Here is a 12,425-nt window from a genome sequence, read left to right on the forward strand (position 1 = left end):
GCACCACAGTTCGAAAGCATCGATTCTTCGGCGCTCAGCCTTCCTTATAGTCCAGCTCTCACAGCCATACATTACTACTGGGAAAACCATAGCTTTGATTATGCGGACCTTTGTCAGCAAGGTCATGTCTCTGCTTCTTACTATGCTGTCTAGGTTTGCCATAGCTTTCCTCCCAAGGAGCAAGTGTCTTTTAATTTCATGGCTACAGTCACCGTCTGCAGTGATCTTGGAGCCCAAGAAAATAAAATCTGTCACTGCTTCCATTTCTTCCCCTTCTATATGCCAGGAAGTGATGGGGCCAGATGCCATGATCTTAGTTTTTGACATCAAAGTGGAAACTGAAAAAGAAACATACTTTCAAGCTAATTGAAGGAAGATCATTTTTGTGCTTAGTGCCCCAACAACCTGCACAACCTTGAAAGAAAGCTTGCAGTCACTTGCTTTTTGCCACCCTGGCTCACTGCAGACAGTACATTAAAAAAAACACCACATCCACTGAGCTCCGCTTGGCATCTCCCCTCATCTCAGCTTAGCTCCCCACCCCCCTTCAGCTCGGCACCCAGGGCAATTACCCAGCTCACCCACCCCTACAGCCGGCCCTGAACTTTCAATTAACTGTGGTTCTGTTTTCCTATTTCCCATTAAAAAACATCATTGTGTCAACGTTTATTTCTGTTTCTCTGAGTGTATATTTAGGTTTGCTGTTATTAAGGTTTTGTTGCTTGAAACTCAGTTAAGGCTTTTGCACAGTTAAGCATATAAAACATGTCTCCATAAAGGTGTGGGTTTTTTTAAGACCGGGAGGGAGCAATCCTATGGCCACTAGTCAGCAGCCAGAGGGCCATAGGATATGTGGTTTTCCGGAAACCGACCTCGAAGCCCATGCTCTGAGGTCAGTTCCCAGAGAACCGACCTTCTTCCCTTTCCACGCTGCTTTGCAGGCAGCATGGAACGGCCCCATGCTCCGTGTTCGGAAGAGGAGTGTGGAGCGGCCAAAATGGGGCATTCCAGGGCGGGGAAGGCGGAAATGCCGATGAGACACATCCTATGGCAGCCTCCTCCCCTGCTCCACCTTCCCATGGCTAGACAGCTGAAATCAGCTGTCTAGCTGCAAATACAGGGCAGGAAAAGTGTGGAGGGAATGATCCCCTCCGTGCTTCTCCTGCCCTGCATTGGATAGGCAGTTGCCCATCCCCATAGGATTGCACCCTTATTTTGCAAATCTTCTTTCTACCATAGCTTTATTTCCTCTCACGATGCATTACATTTCTGAGTTACATTTAGGCCAATTCATCCAAACTCTGTTCGGTGGGACACGGGGGAGTCTTGGGGGCCTCGTTTCCAGCTGGTTTTATAAACTGCGCATTTTCATGCATTTAACGGCAGCTAAAAAGAAACACTTACTTGCTTCCACTCATGTGAATCTTCCAAGCCAAGGCTTTTGCTGCATGGAGTTTGCATGGATTGATCAATGAAATGTTTGAGTCAGATGTAGCCCACCTTGCTACAGCGTAAGAGTTGGAACCTTTCTGTTCACCACAACTTTTGATGCTTCTTAACAGCTTATACCACCTGTATCTGAAAGCTGCCATTTTGTCACTGTCAGTTTCGTTATTCCCCCCCACACACACTTTCAATTTGAAAAGATCTGAACAATTTATAGTCAGCGTTTCTGCTGTTTTGTTTGTTTTTACAACTGCTGTTTTGAATATTAAGAAAACAGAAGGAGGTGAGCATCCAAAGTAGATCACAAAGAAGAGAAATGGGTTCTCAGGATGCAAGATAGAAATTATTATAAGAAGCCCGACGCATTTCGGCCCTTTTTTTTTCTTATTTTAGGCCTTCTTCAGGGGGCTGTAACATAAATGGTAATAACATTTACAAATAGGACAACACAGAGTTAAAACATTACTGCAATACGAATTGCCACAGGGGCTAATACATGCATAACATTAATTTAAAAATCATTTATTATTGATTATTAATATTTTGTATGTTTATTGTTATTTTTAGGAATAAAGTAGGTTTTATATGATTTTTAAAATAATGTTATGCATGTATTAGCCCCTGTGGCAATTTGTATTGCAGTAATGCTTTAACTATGTGTTGTCCTATTTGTAAATTGTATTATCATTTACGTTACAGCCCCCTGAAGAAGGCCTAAAATAAGAAGAAAAAGGCCAAAATGCGTCAGGCTTCTTATAATAAATTCTATCTTGCATCCTGAGAACCCGTTTTGAATATTAAGCCACATCGAATATCATTTGAATAGAAAAGGGGTTCATAAATGTTTTAAATGGATCCATCAGACAAAACACCAGTCGCCTTTTTCTAACGTGTTCGCTTTATTGAAAAATTAAAAGCACAAGCTCTTTCGTATATAAATACAGTGATACTGCTGGCCATTTACAAGGCATCCTCCATTGCTGGCTGTGAATGTTTGAAGACAGGTTGGGGGAACCTCACTCCAGGTGGGTCACTGAGTTTACATCTCAACACATTAGAGGTGGCGCCCCCTGGAGGTTCTTCCATCTTCTACAGTGGTGCATCCTCTTGCAGGGACGCAGCCCCAGCACTTTTTCATTAGCGGGGACTCTGATGTCATCTGCCACCCCCCTCAAAATTCCCTGTTCCCTCTGAGCTTACCTGCGATCCTCACTGTAGCCGTGGGGGGAATGAATTTTCCAAGCAACAATATACTGTTCCATGTCGGAATGGAAAGTATCTGGGATGACTTAGTCTGGAACGGGCAATTAAGACCTATTAGCTTCACCAAAGACATTCTCCTGGTGGAGATGAAAACTCCTAGAACTGGTTTGTTGATATGGATTGACATAGCTGCCTGAAATTTTTGGACTGCCCTTGGAGGCTGTCACAATGAGCTCCTGCATTTCCAAATTTACCACTACACCATTGTGTGTGTGTCTGTGTGTGTGTGTATGTAGTTCCAATCCAGCTGGGTGTGTGGACATTTCTGTTGGCAGGGGGGATATAATGAAGGAGCTTAGGGGAGGTTAATGGGTAATGCTGGGGCGCTAAGGGAGCGTGCAAGGAGGCTGTTTAAATGAGAAGGAATCTGTCCGTGACGGCTGAGTTCAGAGGGTGAAGCTTCCATAAATGGTAAAGGTAAAGGTGTCCCCAACCAGTCGTGTCCGACTCTAGGGTGTGGTGCTCATCTCCATTTCTAAGCCGAAGAGCCAGTGCTGTCCAAAGACGCTTCCGTGGTCATGTGGCCGGCATGACTGAACACCGAGGTGCACGGAACGCTGTTACCTTTCCCGCCGAAGCGGTGCCTATTTATCTACTTGCAATTTCTTGCTTTCGAACTTCCACAGAGTATCATATTTTGAAAATCTAAAATGTTTCAGGTGAGTGAGTGAGTGAGTGAGTGGGTGAAAAAGATTAGCACCCCTGCATTTTTTTCTCAGCCGTCCAATTGAAATACCCCGCCTTACTCTCAGCTGCACTGTGTTTGGATCCCAGTTGAAGGCTGTGTTATCTTACAAGGTTGTACCATCGTAGAAGGGGCGTGGCTGTGAGGGGGCATGGCTGGGACTGTCAGGAAGGGACCTAGCACTTCTGAATGTGCCACTACACTTCTGATTGGCAGGGATGCTGACATCATGGGCCGCCCCTCTCGGGATTCCTGCTCTCTCTGATCCCCTAGCACTGCTTGGCTCTTGGGGTTGGGGCAACACATGGCTCTTCCCCCTTCCAGCTCGTTGGTGCTTCCGTAAGATGCAAAGGGAGGGAAGGAGGAGCTAGACAGGGCAGGTGAGGCTTTCCGACGGGTGGCTGGACAAGTCATTCAAGCACAAAGGGGCAGAGACGGGGCATCTAAAATAATGGTTTACCAACCAGGTGAGGATGATCTATGGAAAGAATGATGACCAGGAGCAACTCTCTGTGTTTCTTCTCCACATTCCTTTGCTCAGACTCTCTAGCCAGGCTGATCAGTCTTGGGGTGGTGTGAGCGGTGGGATACCTTAGCAGAGCAGTTGCCTTGAGTGCCGGTGCACCAACCCAAAGCCTATTTGGTAGGAGATCCTGCATGTGTTTTGGGTGCTGGGTTTCACGTGGGAGTTATCTGAGGGTGTGACGGTGCACAGACGCCAAGCTATGTGCGTCAGCCCTCTTGAAACCCCTACTATTTCCCTTCTCTCTCGCTCTCTCACTCTCATTTGGCTTTGGGGCTGTCAGCTGCCCCACCCCTAAAGTGCGACATTAAACTCGGTGACTAGGAAATCAACATAGTCCTTGTCCTTCATTTTAAAGGCCTCGGCAATGATGTGAGCCGCCTCGCGATGCTCCTTTCCTCGTAGGGCTGCGCCGTTCACTTCCAGGATCACATGACCCACCTTCAGCTTCCCGCAGTTGTGGGCAGAGCCTCCTCTCTGCAGTCCGTCAGGAGAGAACAAAGAAGAAGGAGAAAAGACGGAGATGAAAAGAGCTCATTTATGGTCAAGGGTTTTGCTGTTTCGAAGGAGCCTATCTCAAACGTTTCACCTGGCGGAGTAATTCACCTGGCAGTGCTGAGGGGCTTGCAAAAGAGCATTTTGTTCACTGATTATATTTACACCCTGCTTTCTAGCCAGACTAGGGATGTACGAAAATCACTTACCTTTCAGGGATTATGCTGATGGTGCGGGGGGAGGCGTTCTGTCCCTCCCCCCGGAATCCTCGCCGGGGAGGGAGGCGCTCCGTTCCTCCCCCCCCCGGAATCCTGGCTGGCCAGCTGTGCTCCGCAGCGATTCTGCGGAGCCACCGGCTGGCTCCGCCAGCAGCCGGACATCCGGCCGCTGGCTAGCAGGGACGCAAATGGCAGCAGCTGTAGCCGCCGCCGTTTGCGTCCCTGCAGTCAGCCGTGATAGGCTACGTAAATGTTTATGTAGCCTATCACAGCTGACTTAAAAAAAACAACGCGCGTACGCAAATGGTAGTGGCCACGGCCGCCGCCATTTGCGGTCCTTATTTTGGCACGTCTTAGTCTACGTAAACATTTACGTAGACTAAGACGGCGAAAATAAGGGGAACGCAAATAGCGTAGACACTACGCTATTTGCGTTCCCCTTATTTTCGCCGTCTTAGTCTATGTAAATGTTTACGTAGACTAAGACGTGCCAAAATAAGGAACGCAAATGGCGGCGCCCATGGGCGCCGCCATTTACGTACGCGCGTGTTTTTTTTTTTAATCAGCCGTGATAGGCTACGTAAACATTTACGTAGCCTATCACGGTGGGTTTTTTTAAATTTAGCCGTGATAGGCTATGTAAATCTTTACGTAGCCTATCACTTTTTTTAAAAAAAACAAAAACCTGGAAATGGTGGCGGCGGCAGCCGGTCGGAAGACCGGCCGCCACAGCCGCAGCCGCCAAACCGCTGCCGGAGCCACCGCCGCCAGGAAGATCCGCCCCAGGTAAGTCCCATCCCGGGGGGGGTGGCGGAGGGGTGGCGAGCCATTCCGCCACCGATTTTGAGGGGCTGAATGCGCTGGCATTCGGCCTCCCCGATATCCGTGGCAGAACTTTCGTACATCCCTAAGCCAAACCCAGCTCCAAAACGGCTTACAATCAAAATCCACACAGATCTACTGTATAAAACAGTGGTAGGCAGCCAGGTGCCGTTCATATGTTTTGGACTACAACTCCCACAATCCCTGACTATTGGCCATGAGGGCTGGGGCGTATGGGAGTTGTAGTCCAAACCATCTGGAGGACACCAGGGTGCCTATCCTTGATATAAATTGTGGTCATTTGCCCAGCTTTTTCTAGCATTTCAGGGTGTACGTGTGTGGAAACAGACTCTGAAGTTTTTTGTGATCAGAAGTCAGAAAAGGTTTCTTTTTTAAAATAATCAGGGGAGGGGGATATACCACAATAGGTATGAGGGGGCAGAAGATTGCATCAGTGGAGTTCCTGACTGAGAATGGCCCAATGGGAATGATGGAGCATCACTCGCAGTGCCATTCTCGGTTAAAATATATATTTTTTTAAATCCTGTCCCCAAAATGCCCTTGGGAATAGGGATGGGTGAACCCCCCGAAGTCTGGTCCAGGATGGGGTCCGCTGGGGGAAAATCCGGGCTGCTTGGGGTCACTGGATTTCCTCAGAGCCTTGTGCGTGCCTGCCAGATTTTGCAGGGCACCTTTCCGGTTTAAAAAAAGCAAGGTCTGCGAATGGCAGCTGCCATTCAAGTACCTTGGGAAAATTATGGCAGTGAATTGTGTATTTTATGACATTTGCAGCTGTAAAACATTTACATCTACATAAATTGCAGCTCTACAAGTACTTATTTTTTTGCTCGGAAGACAGCAACAAGGGAGAGGGCCTTCTTGGTGGTGGCCCCCAATTATGGATCATTCCTCGATGAGGCCTGCCTGGTGCCAACATTATTATCTTTTCAGCATCAGGTTAAGACCTTTCTCTTCTCCCAGCCATTTGGCATATGATAAGTTTTAATCGATCCTGGAATGTCTTATGGTTATGGTTGTTTGTTTTGAGACTGTTTGTTTGAAGTTGTTTGAGATAGATGTTTCATTTGTGTATATTGTCTGTTCATGTGTTTTTTATGTAAATGGCTTTTAATGTCTGTGTACTCTATTTTTAATGTTTTTAACCATTGTAAACCACCCAGAGAGCTTTGGCTATTGGGTGGTATAGAAATGTAATAACAACAACAACAACAACAACAATAATAGCAGCAGCAATTCACCGCCCAAAATTCTCCCAAGGTCCCAAGGCTGTCATTTCCCAAGGCTGCCATTTGCAACCTTGTCTTTGTAAAACCTGGAAGCTGTCCTGTGTGGAGTCTGGTGGGTGCAGAGGTAAGCAGAGCCAGTCCGTTGTGGATGCTGCAGGTCGGATTCTTGGGAATCCAGCCTTATTTGAGTCTGCAGTGGATTTCTCCAGCATTCCTACCTGGGAATGACTGCATCATCTTGTGGCATCATTGCCATCAAGACATTCTCAAGAAGGAATGGATCGAAGCTCATGTTGGAAAGCAGGTGCAAATTTAGCAGGGATAATCTCATCTGGTCCACATTTTTTAAAAGAAGCTACCTAATACGCACTTCCTGGACTAATCTGCAGATTAGAATGCAGTTATCTTTCAGATTACGCACTTCTCTGAGTTTTGCGATTCAGTCCTCGGCTCAGAGATTGCATTCAAAAATGTGCATAATAGGGAAACTTGCATATAAAAATGTTTAATTAGAGAAAATTGCATACAAAAATAACTGCAAAATGTTGTGCTTTAAAAAACAAAGAAAGAAACACAGTTTGCAGACTGATGTGGAAATTGGACGCAATGTCCTTATGCTTCAACATAAGCAACTAAAAATAGACTCATCCCTCCCTCCCGAACTGCCATATGAGTTTCTTTGCTTCCAATAAACTCCACTTGAATGCTCAAAAATAATAAAAAATACAAGGGTACCATAAGTCAGAGCTGGGGAACTGGTGGCCCTCCAGTTGTTGTTGGCCTACAACTTCCATCAGCCCTAGTCCACCTGGCCAATGGTGCCCTGGTGCCCTCCAATGGTCAGCAATGTTGGGAGTTGTCACCTGAGTCATCTGGAGGGCACCAGGTTGAAGAAAACTGACCTCTTCTGAGTGTCAGTACCACAAGCAGCGGTACTCCACAACCGGTACTCCACAAGCAGCGGTACTAAGTAGCGGTACTTGGTACCCACAAGTAGCGGTACTAAGTAGCGGTACTTGGTACTCCACCACTTCACTGTTACAAAGAAATGAACAAGCCAATCAAGAATGAGACGTTGAATGTAGGTAAATCGTTCTTCCACTTTCGATCTACAAATTGCATTTGGAAGCTGGGTAAGAATTAGCAGGTATGATCTCTAATGTCACTTATTAGTCAGAAGCACGCCTCAAAGGTTAGAGATGAATAATTCTCAGCCTGCAGGCCCAAGAGTTCCGAGAAGGAGAGAGAGAGAGAGAGAGACTATGTGTATATATAAAGTTATGACTAATCTTTTCACAGCCAGCCTCTCCCTGAATGCAAGATTGGCTTTAAATTGTGTGTGTGTGTGTGTATGTGTGTGTGTGCGTGTGTGTGTGTATATATATATATATATATATATGCGTGTGTGTGTGTGCATGCACGCGTGCGTATGTGTGTATCCCGCCATTCTCTTTCTTACAGAAATGACCAGCGTAGCTTACCATCAATAGCCAAAAAAAAATTTGCTAAACAATTGATAAAAACAATAAAACTAAGGGCCCAACTTTAAACGTGTGATTGTCTTAAATGGGTCTTATTAAAAAGAAGAAGAAAGAGCAGTTATGGGTGCGTGTGGGGGGAACAGACGGGGGGGATCAGACGGGGGGGAATCGGATGGGAGGGATCAGACAGTAGCACACAGGGAAGGTGGGGTTCATGGCTTTCACTCTGCACTGCACTCCCAACAAAAAACGGACTCCCTCCAAAGCTGCTGTTCGCATCTGCTTTGCCTAGGGATGTATGAGAATTTGAAGTTTGTTTCACTTGAAAACGCCCTGTTCACAACCCCAAATGTGAATGAGAATGGCAGCACGCATTCTCTGAAAATGTTGGCAAATTCCCAAACTTGCATTTGCATTCACAAAACATGCACTTAAAAAAAAGCACAACTTTTAAAGTGCACAACTTTTAAAGTTGTGCATTTTAAAGTTGTGCAGCTCCATGCTTTAGTCCTGTTTGAAATGTGCACTTTCCCCATTTGAACAAACCTAAAAAAAACAGGTTGCAAACAGGAACAGGAGGGAGCCAAGCTGAGTATTGTAGTAAAGTACAGACAATTTCTGTGAGCTTGAGCTTCCCTGGTTCTCCCATCCCTAGGTTCCACACACACACACACACACACACACACACACACACAGAATGCAGCACTGGTGGAAATGCCATCGCCAGCCACGTTCCTGTCCCCTCCCATGGAACCAACGAAAAGTGTCCCTGGATATTTAAAGGCACAGTCGCCTCAAAAATTGGGGTGGCTGCATTGCCATTTTTCTATTTGTAAAATTTTGTTTTCCTGGCGTAGCTGTTTGCAGTGTTTATTAAAGCCTGAATGCATAGGAAAGATTTAGTTTATTTGCTTTTGGTTTACATATTACTGAAAAGTAATAATTAATATAGTGTATTGTTTGGTGTTGCCTCTTTTGTAATTAATTTGAAATGTTATAGTGTTAGTAGTAGTGACATAAGTCATTTATTACTGTAAATACTATTGTACTATTGATGTACTACTGTAATGATGTATCGCTGTGCTTTTTGTTTTTGAATTGCGGTTTCGTTAGCCATTTGGGGCACTTTTTGTGGAAAAGCGATATATGTGAAATTGTGATTACGATTCTGTCTATACACATATGCTCCTTAATAGCCATTTGCACTTTGTTGTATGCAGAGGATTGTGCCCTGCATGTTTACTCAGCAGTAGAGATGGATGGGTTGTGTAAAGTCCATTCCATCTCTGTTTGGTGGATTGTCAGGCACCATGCATTCCGTCGTCCCCCCATCTACAGAATGAGGGTTTTTTCGTTTCCGAATTTGTGCAAATGCACGTTGCGCACATTTGCACGTGCAGAAGTGCGCAAATTCCCCCAAATGTGCATTTTCATGTTTAACTTATCGGCGGGGGGGGGGGGGGCTGCACATTTTTGTCTGGATTTTAAATTTTTGTGTATTTTTCTATGACGAAATTTGCTCAAAATTTGGGAAAGTTTGCAAATTGGTCTACGGGTCCACAGAATCCACCTGACAGGGGAAAAGCTGGTCTGCTGCAGAATCTGTGAGTCAGATTCATGAAAATCCGAATTCATTTGGTTCCATTGCAGAGTCCTCCGACATGAGCAAAGGGCTGGATGCGCCTGATCTCGTCTGATCTCGGAAGCTAAGCAGGGTCAGCCCTGGTTAGTACTTGGGTGGGAGACCGCCTGGGAATCAGGCTTCCTGCATTGAGCAGGGGGTTGGACTCCATGGTCTTGTAGGCCCCTTCCAGCCCTATGATTCTGTGATGCTATGATTCTATCCCTCCTCAGCAGTTACTTGTACTGAATTAAGGCTGCCAGGAAAGGGCTGGGGAGATGTGGCCACAGGATGACTCTTTGCAAGCTGCCTGATCGCCTTACCATGCTGCCTCTGGCTGCACTCCTATGCACATTGACTAGGGAGCAAGTCTCATTGAACGCAGTGGGGCTTCCTTCTGAGTAAATATACCTAGGATTGTGCTCTCGCCGGTTCTTTTCCCCTCTCCCCTTCCAGGGACCGCTTCGAGCAATCGTCATTCAGTTCATCTCAATGCTTCTAGGGGAGGATGTGATTGTGGCGGGGTGTGTGTGTGTGTGTGTGTATGATCAATGGCTTCCCGATGTAGTCACTGCTCACTTGGCTTGAATGAATTGACCAGCAATGCACACCGCTACTAGTGTGAGAAGGGCTCTGCTCGGGCTTGCCAGTCCGAGCAGAGATGCTGCTGCTACTTCCGCTCTGACTGGTTGCTCCTGCAGCCTTCTTGTGCCAGCCAGTGGAGGCTGCTGGCTCCGATGTCAGTGGGGCATCCGCTCCAGGTTTTAATCCAAACCAGTCAGAACTCTAAAGGAGCTCTCCTAGGTCCATGGCTAGCAGTGCCGTTGCCCCAAGAAGGCATTACCTGTGATTGGTGGCCTCAATCTCTACCTCCCTTACCTGTATCGTGACAATCCGAGGCAGCGGCTGCCGGGTGTTGGCTCCCCCCTCGATGGCAATGCCCAGCGTCGGCGCACTCTTTGCCACACGGATCAGGCGGGACGTGGGCTCCAGGAGGCCTGGCTGTGGTGGAGCAGGGGAGAAAAAGAGCATTTGCCAGAGGGTAGGGCAGTGGCTGGAGAGAGAGCGGTGTGGCGGACATGAGGCACCCGGATCCAGTCCCCTGACCAAGATGTGCAGCTTGCTGGGTAACCTTTCCTGAGCATATGACACTGTCTCTTGCTTGCACCTCTCGTCCTCCTCCTCTCTCTCTCTCTCTCTCTCTCTCTCTCTCTCTCTCTCTGCCCGATCCCATGTATTTTTACTTGGACGTATCTCCCACTACCCTCAAAATGGGATTTGCTTCCTAGTAGGTACCTCTGGGATCAAAGCCTCAGTTTTCTCCATCTGGGAAATGGGATAAGAGGTTTTCACAGGTTTGTGAGGGCAACACATTCCACTGCAAATAAGCCATCAACAAAACAGAAAACAAATCAAGATGGGACATGTTAAAACATGTCGCTCGATCTCGTTCATTACCCTCTGAGGCACCTTGCTGGGATTCCGTCTATTTTATTTATTTATTTATGTATGTGTTTATTTTGTATTAAAACATTTTGTAGGCCACCTTTAAGAGTAAAAACCCTCTTCAGGCAGCGAATGGAATAAAAACCATACCAAAAAATATACAAATAAGCAATAAGTATAAAATAAAAATACTATAAAAACTATAAAAATCAAATTACACCGATATATCCTACAACCCACAGATTATGGGAAAGACAATAAGAACAGGTGGGTCTTCAGGGCCTTCCTGAAGACCTGCAAAGAAGGGGCCTGATGAGCCCCTGATTGAAGTTGATTCCAGAGATGTGGGGGCACCACTGAAAAGGCCCTCTTCCTTGTACTCAACAGCCTAATTGCCCTTGGTGGTGAGCGAGTGAGAAGGGCTTCTGTTGATGACCTCAAAGTGTGGACAGGCTGGTACAGGAGAAAGCAGTCCAAATATCTTGGGCCCAAAGCATTTAAGTCTTTAGGAGCGCAATCCTATGGGGATAGGCGGTCCCCTCCGAACTCAGAGGCGACCGCCTATCCAATGCAGGGCTGGAGAAGCACGGAGGGGATTACTCCCTCTGTGCTTTTCCTGCCCTGAATTTTTGGCTAGACCGCCGGTTGCAGCTGTCTAGCTGCAGGAGGGCAGAGCGGGGGAGGCTTGGATGTGTCGTACAGACATTTCCGCCTTCCCCGCCCTGGAACTCCCTGACACGCCCCTTTCCAGCTGCTCTGCGCTCCTCTTGCGAGCACGGAGGACGGGGCTGTTCCGCGCTGCCTGCGAGGCAGCGCGGAATTGGGGGGAGATCCGTTCTCCATGAACCGACCTTGGAACGCCGGCTCTATATAAGATATAAGATATCCTATGGCCATCTAGCCGCTGTCTAGCAGCTATAGGATTGCTCCCTAAAAGTTAAAAACAGCACTTTAAACTGGGCTCAGAAACACACTGGGAACCAATGCCGCTGGCGCAGTATCGGTGTCGTATGAGCAGATCGTCTAGCTTCTACCTAGATCCAGGTGGCTGCATATTGCACCAACTGACATTCCTGAACTGTCTTCAAAGGCAGCCCCATGGACAGCGCATTACAGTAGTCTAGCCTGGATGTCAGCATGGTGTGAATGACTGAGGCCAGATCCTCCCTCTCCAGATA

The 12,425-nt window shown here is 46.9% G+C and overlaps 1 protein-coding gene across 1 annotated transcript in view; it reads right to left on the reverse strand.

Annotated features, from left to right (window-relative positions):
• Positions 1-2,337: 2,337 nt before the first annotated feature.
• WHRN (whirlin) overlaps positions 2,338-12,425 on the reverse strand; it is a 132,463-nt gene continuing 122,375 nt past the window's right edge. Inside the window, exons 12-13 of the mRNA XM_084821455.1 lie at positions 10,681-10,803; positions 2,338-4,394 (exon numbers count right to left, since the gene is read on the reverse strand). Coding sequence (XP_084677581.1) covers positions 4,212-4,394; positions 10,681-10,803 — 306 coding nt within the window. The 3' untranslated portion in view covers positions 2,338-4,211. The remainder of the gene's footprint in view (positions 4,395-10,680; positions 10,804-12,425) is intronic.

This window comes from Heloderma suspectum, chromosome 14 (assembly GCF_057233095.1).
Source record: "Heloderma suspectum isolate Gila_16-S chromosome 14, 16-S_ref, whole genome shotgun sequence".
NCBI classification, from domain to species: domain Eukaryota; kingdom Metazoa; phylum Chordata; class Lepidosauria; order Squamata; family Helodermatidae; genus Heloderma; species Heloderma suspectum.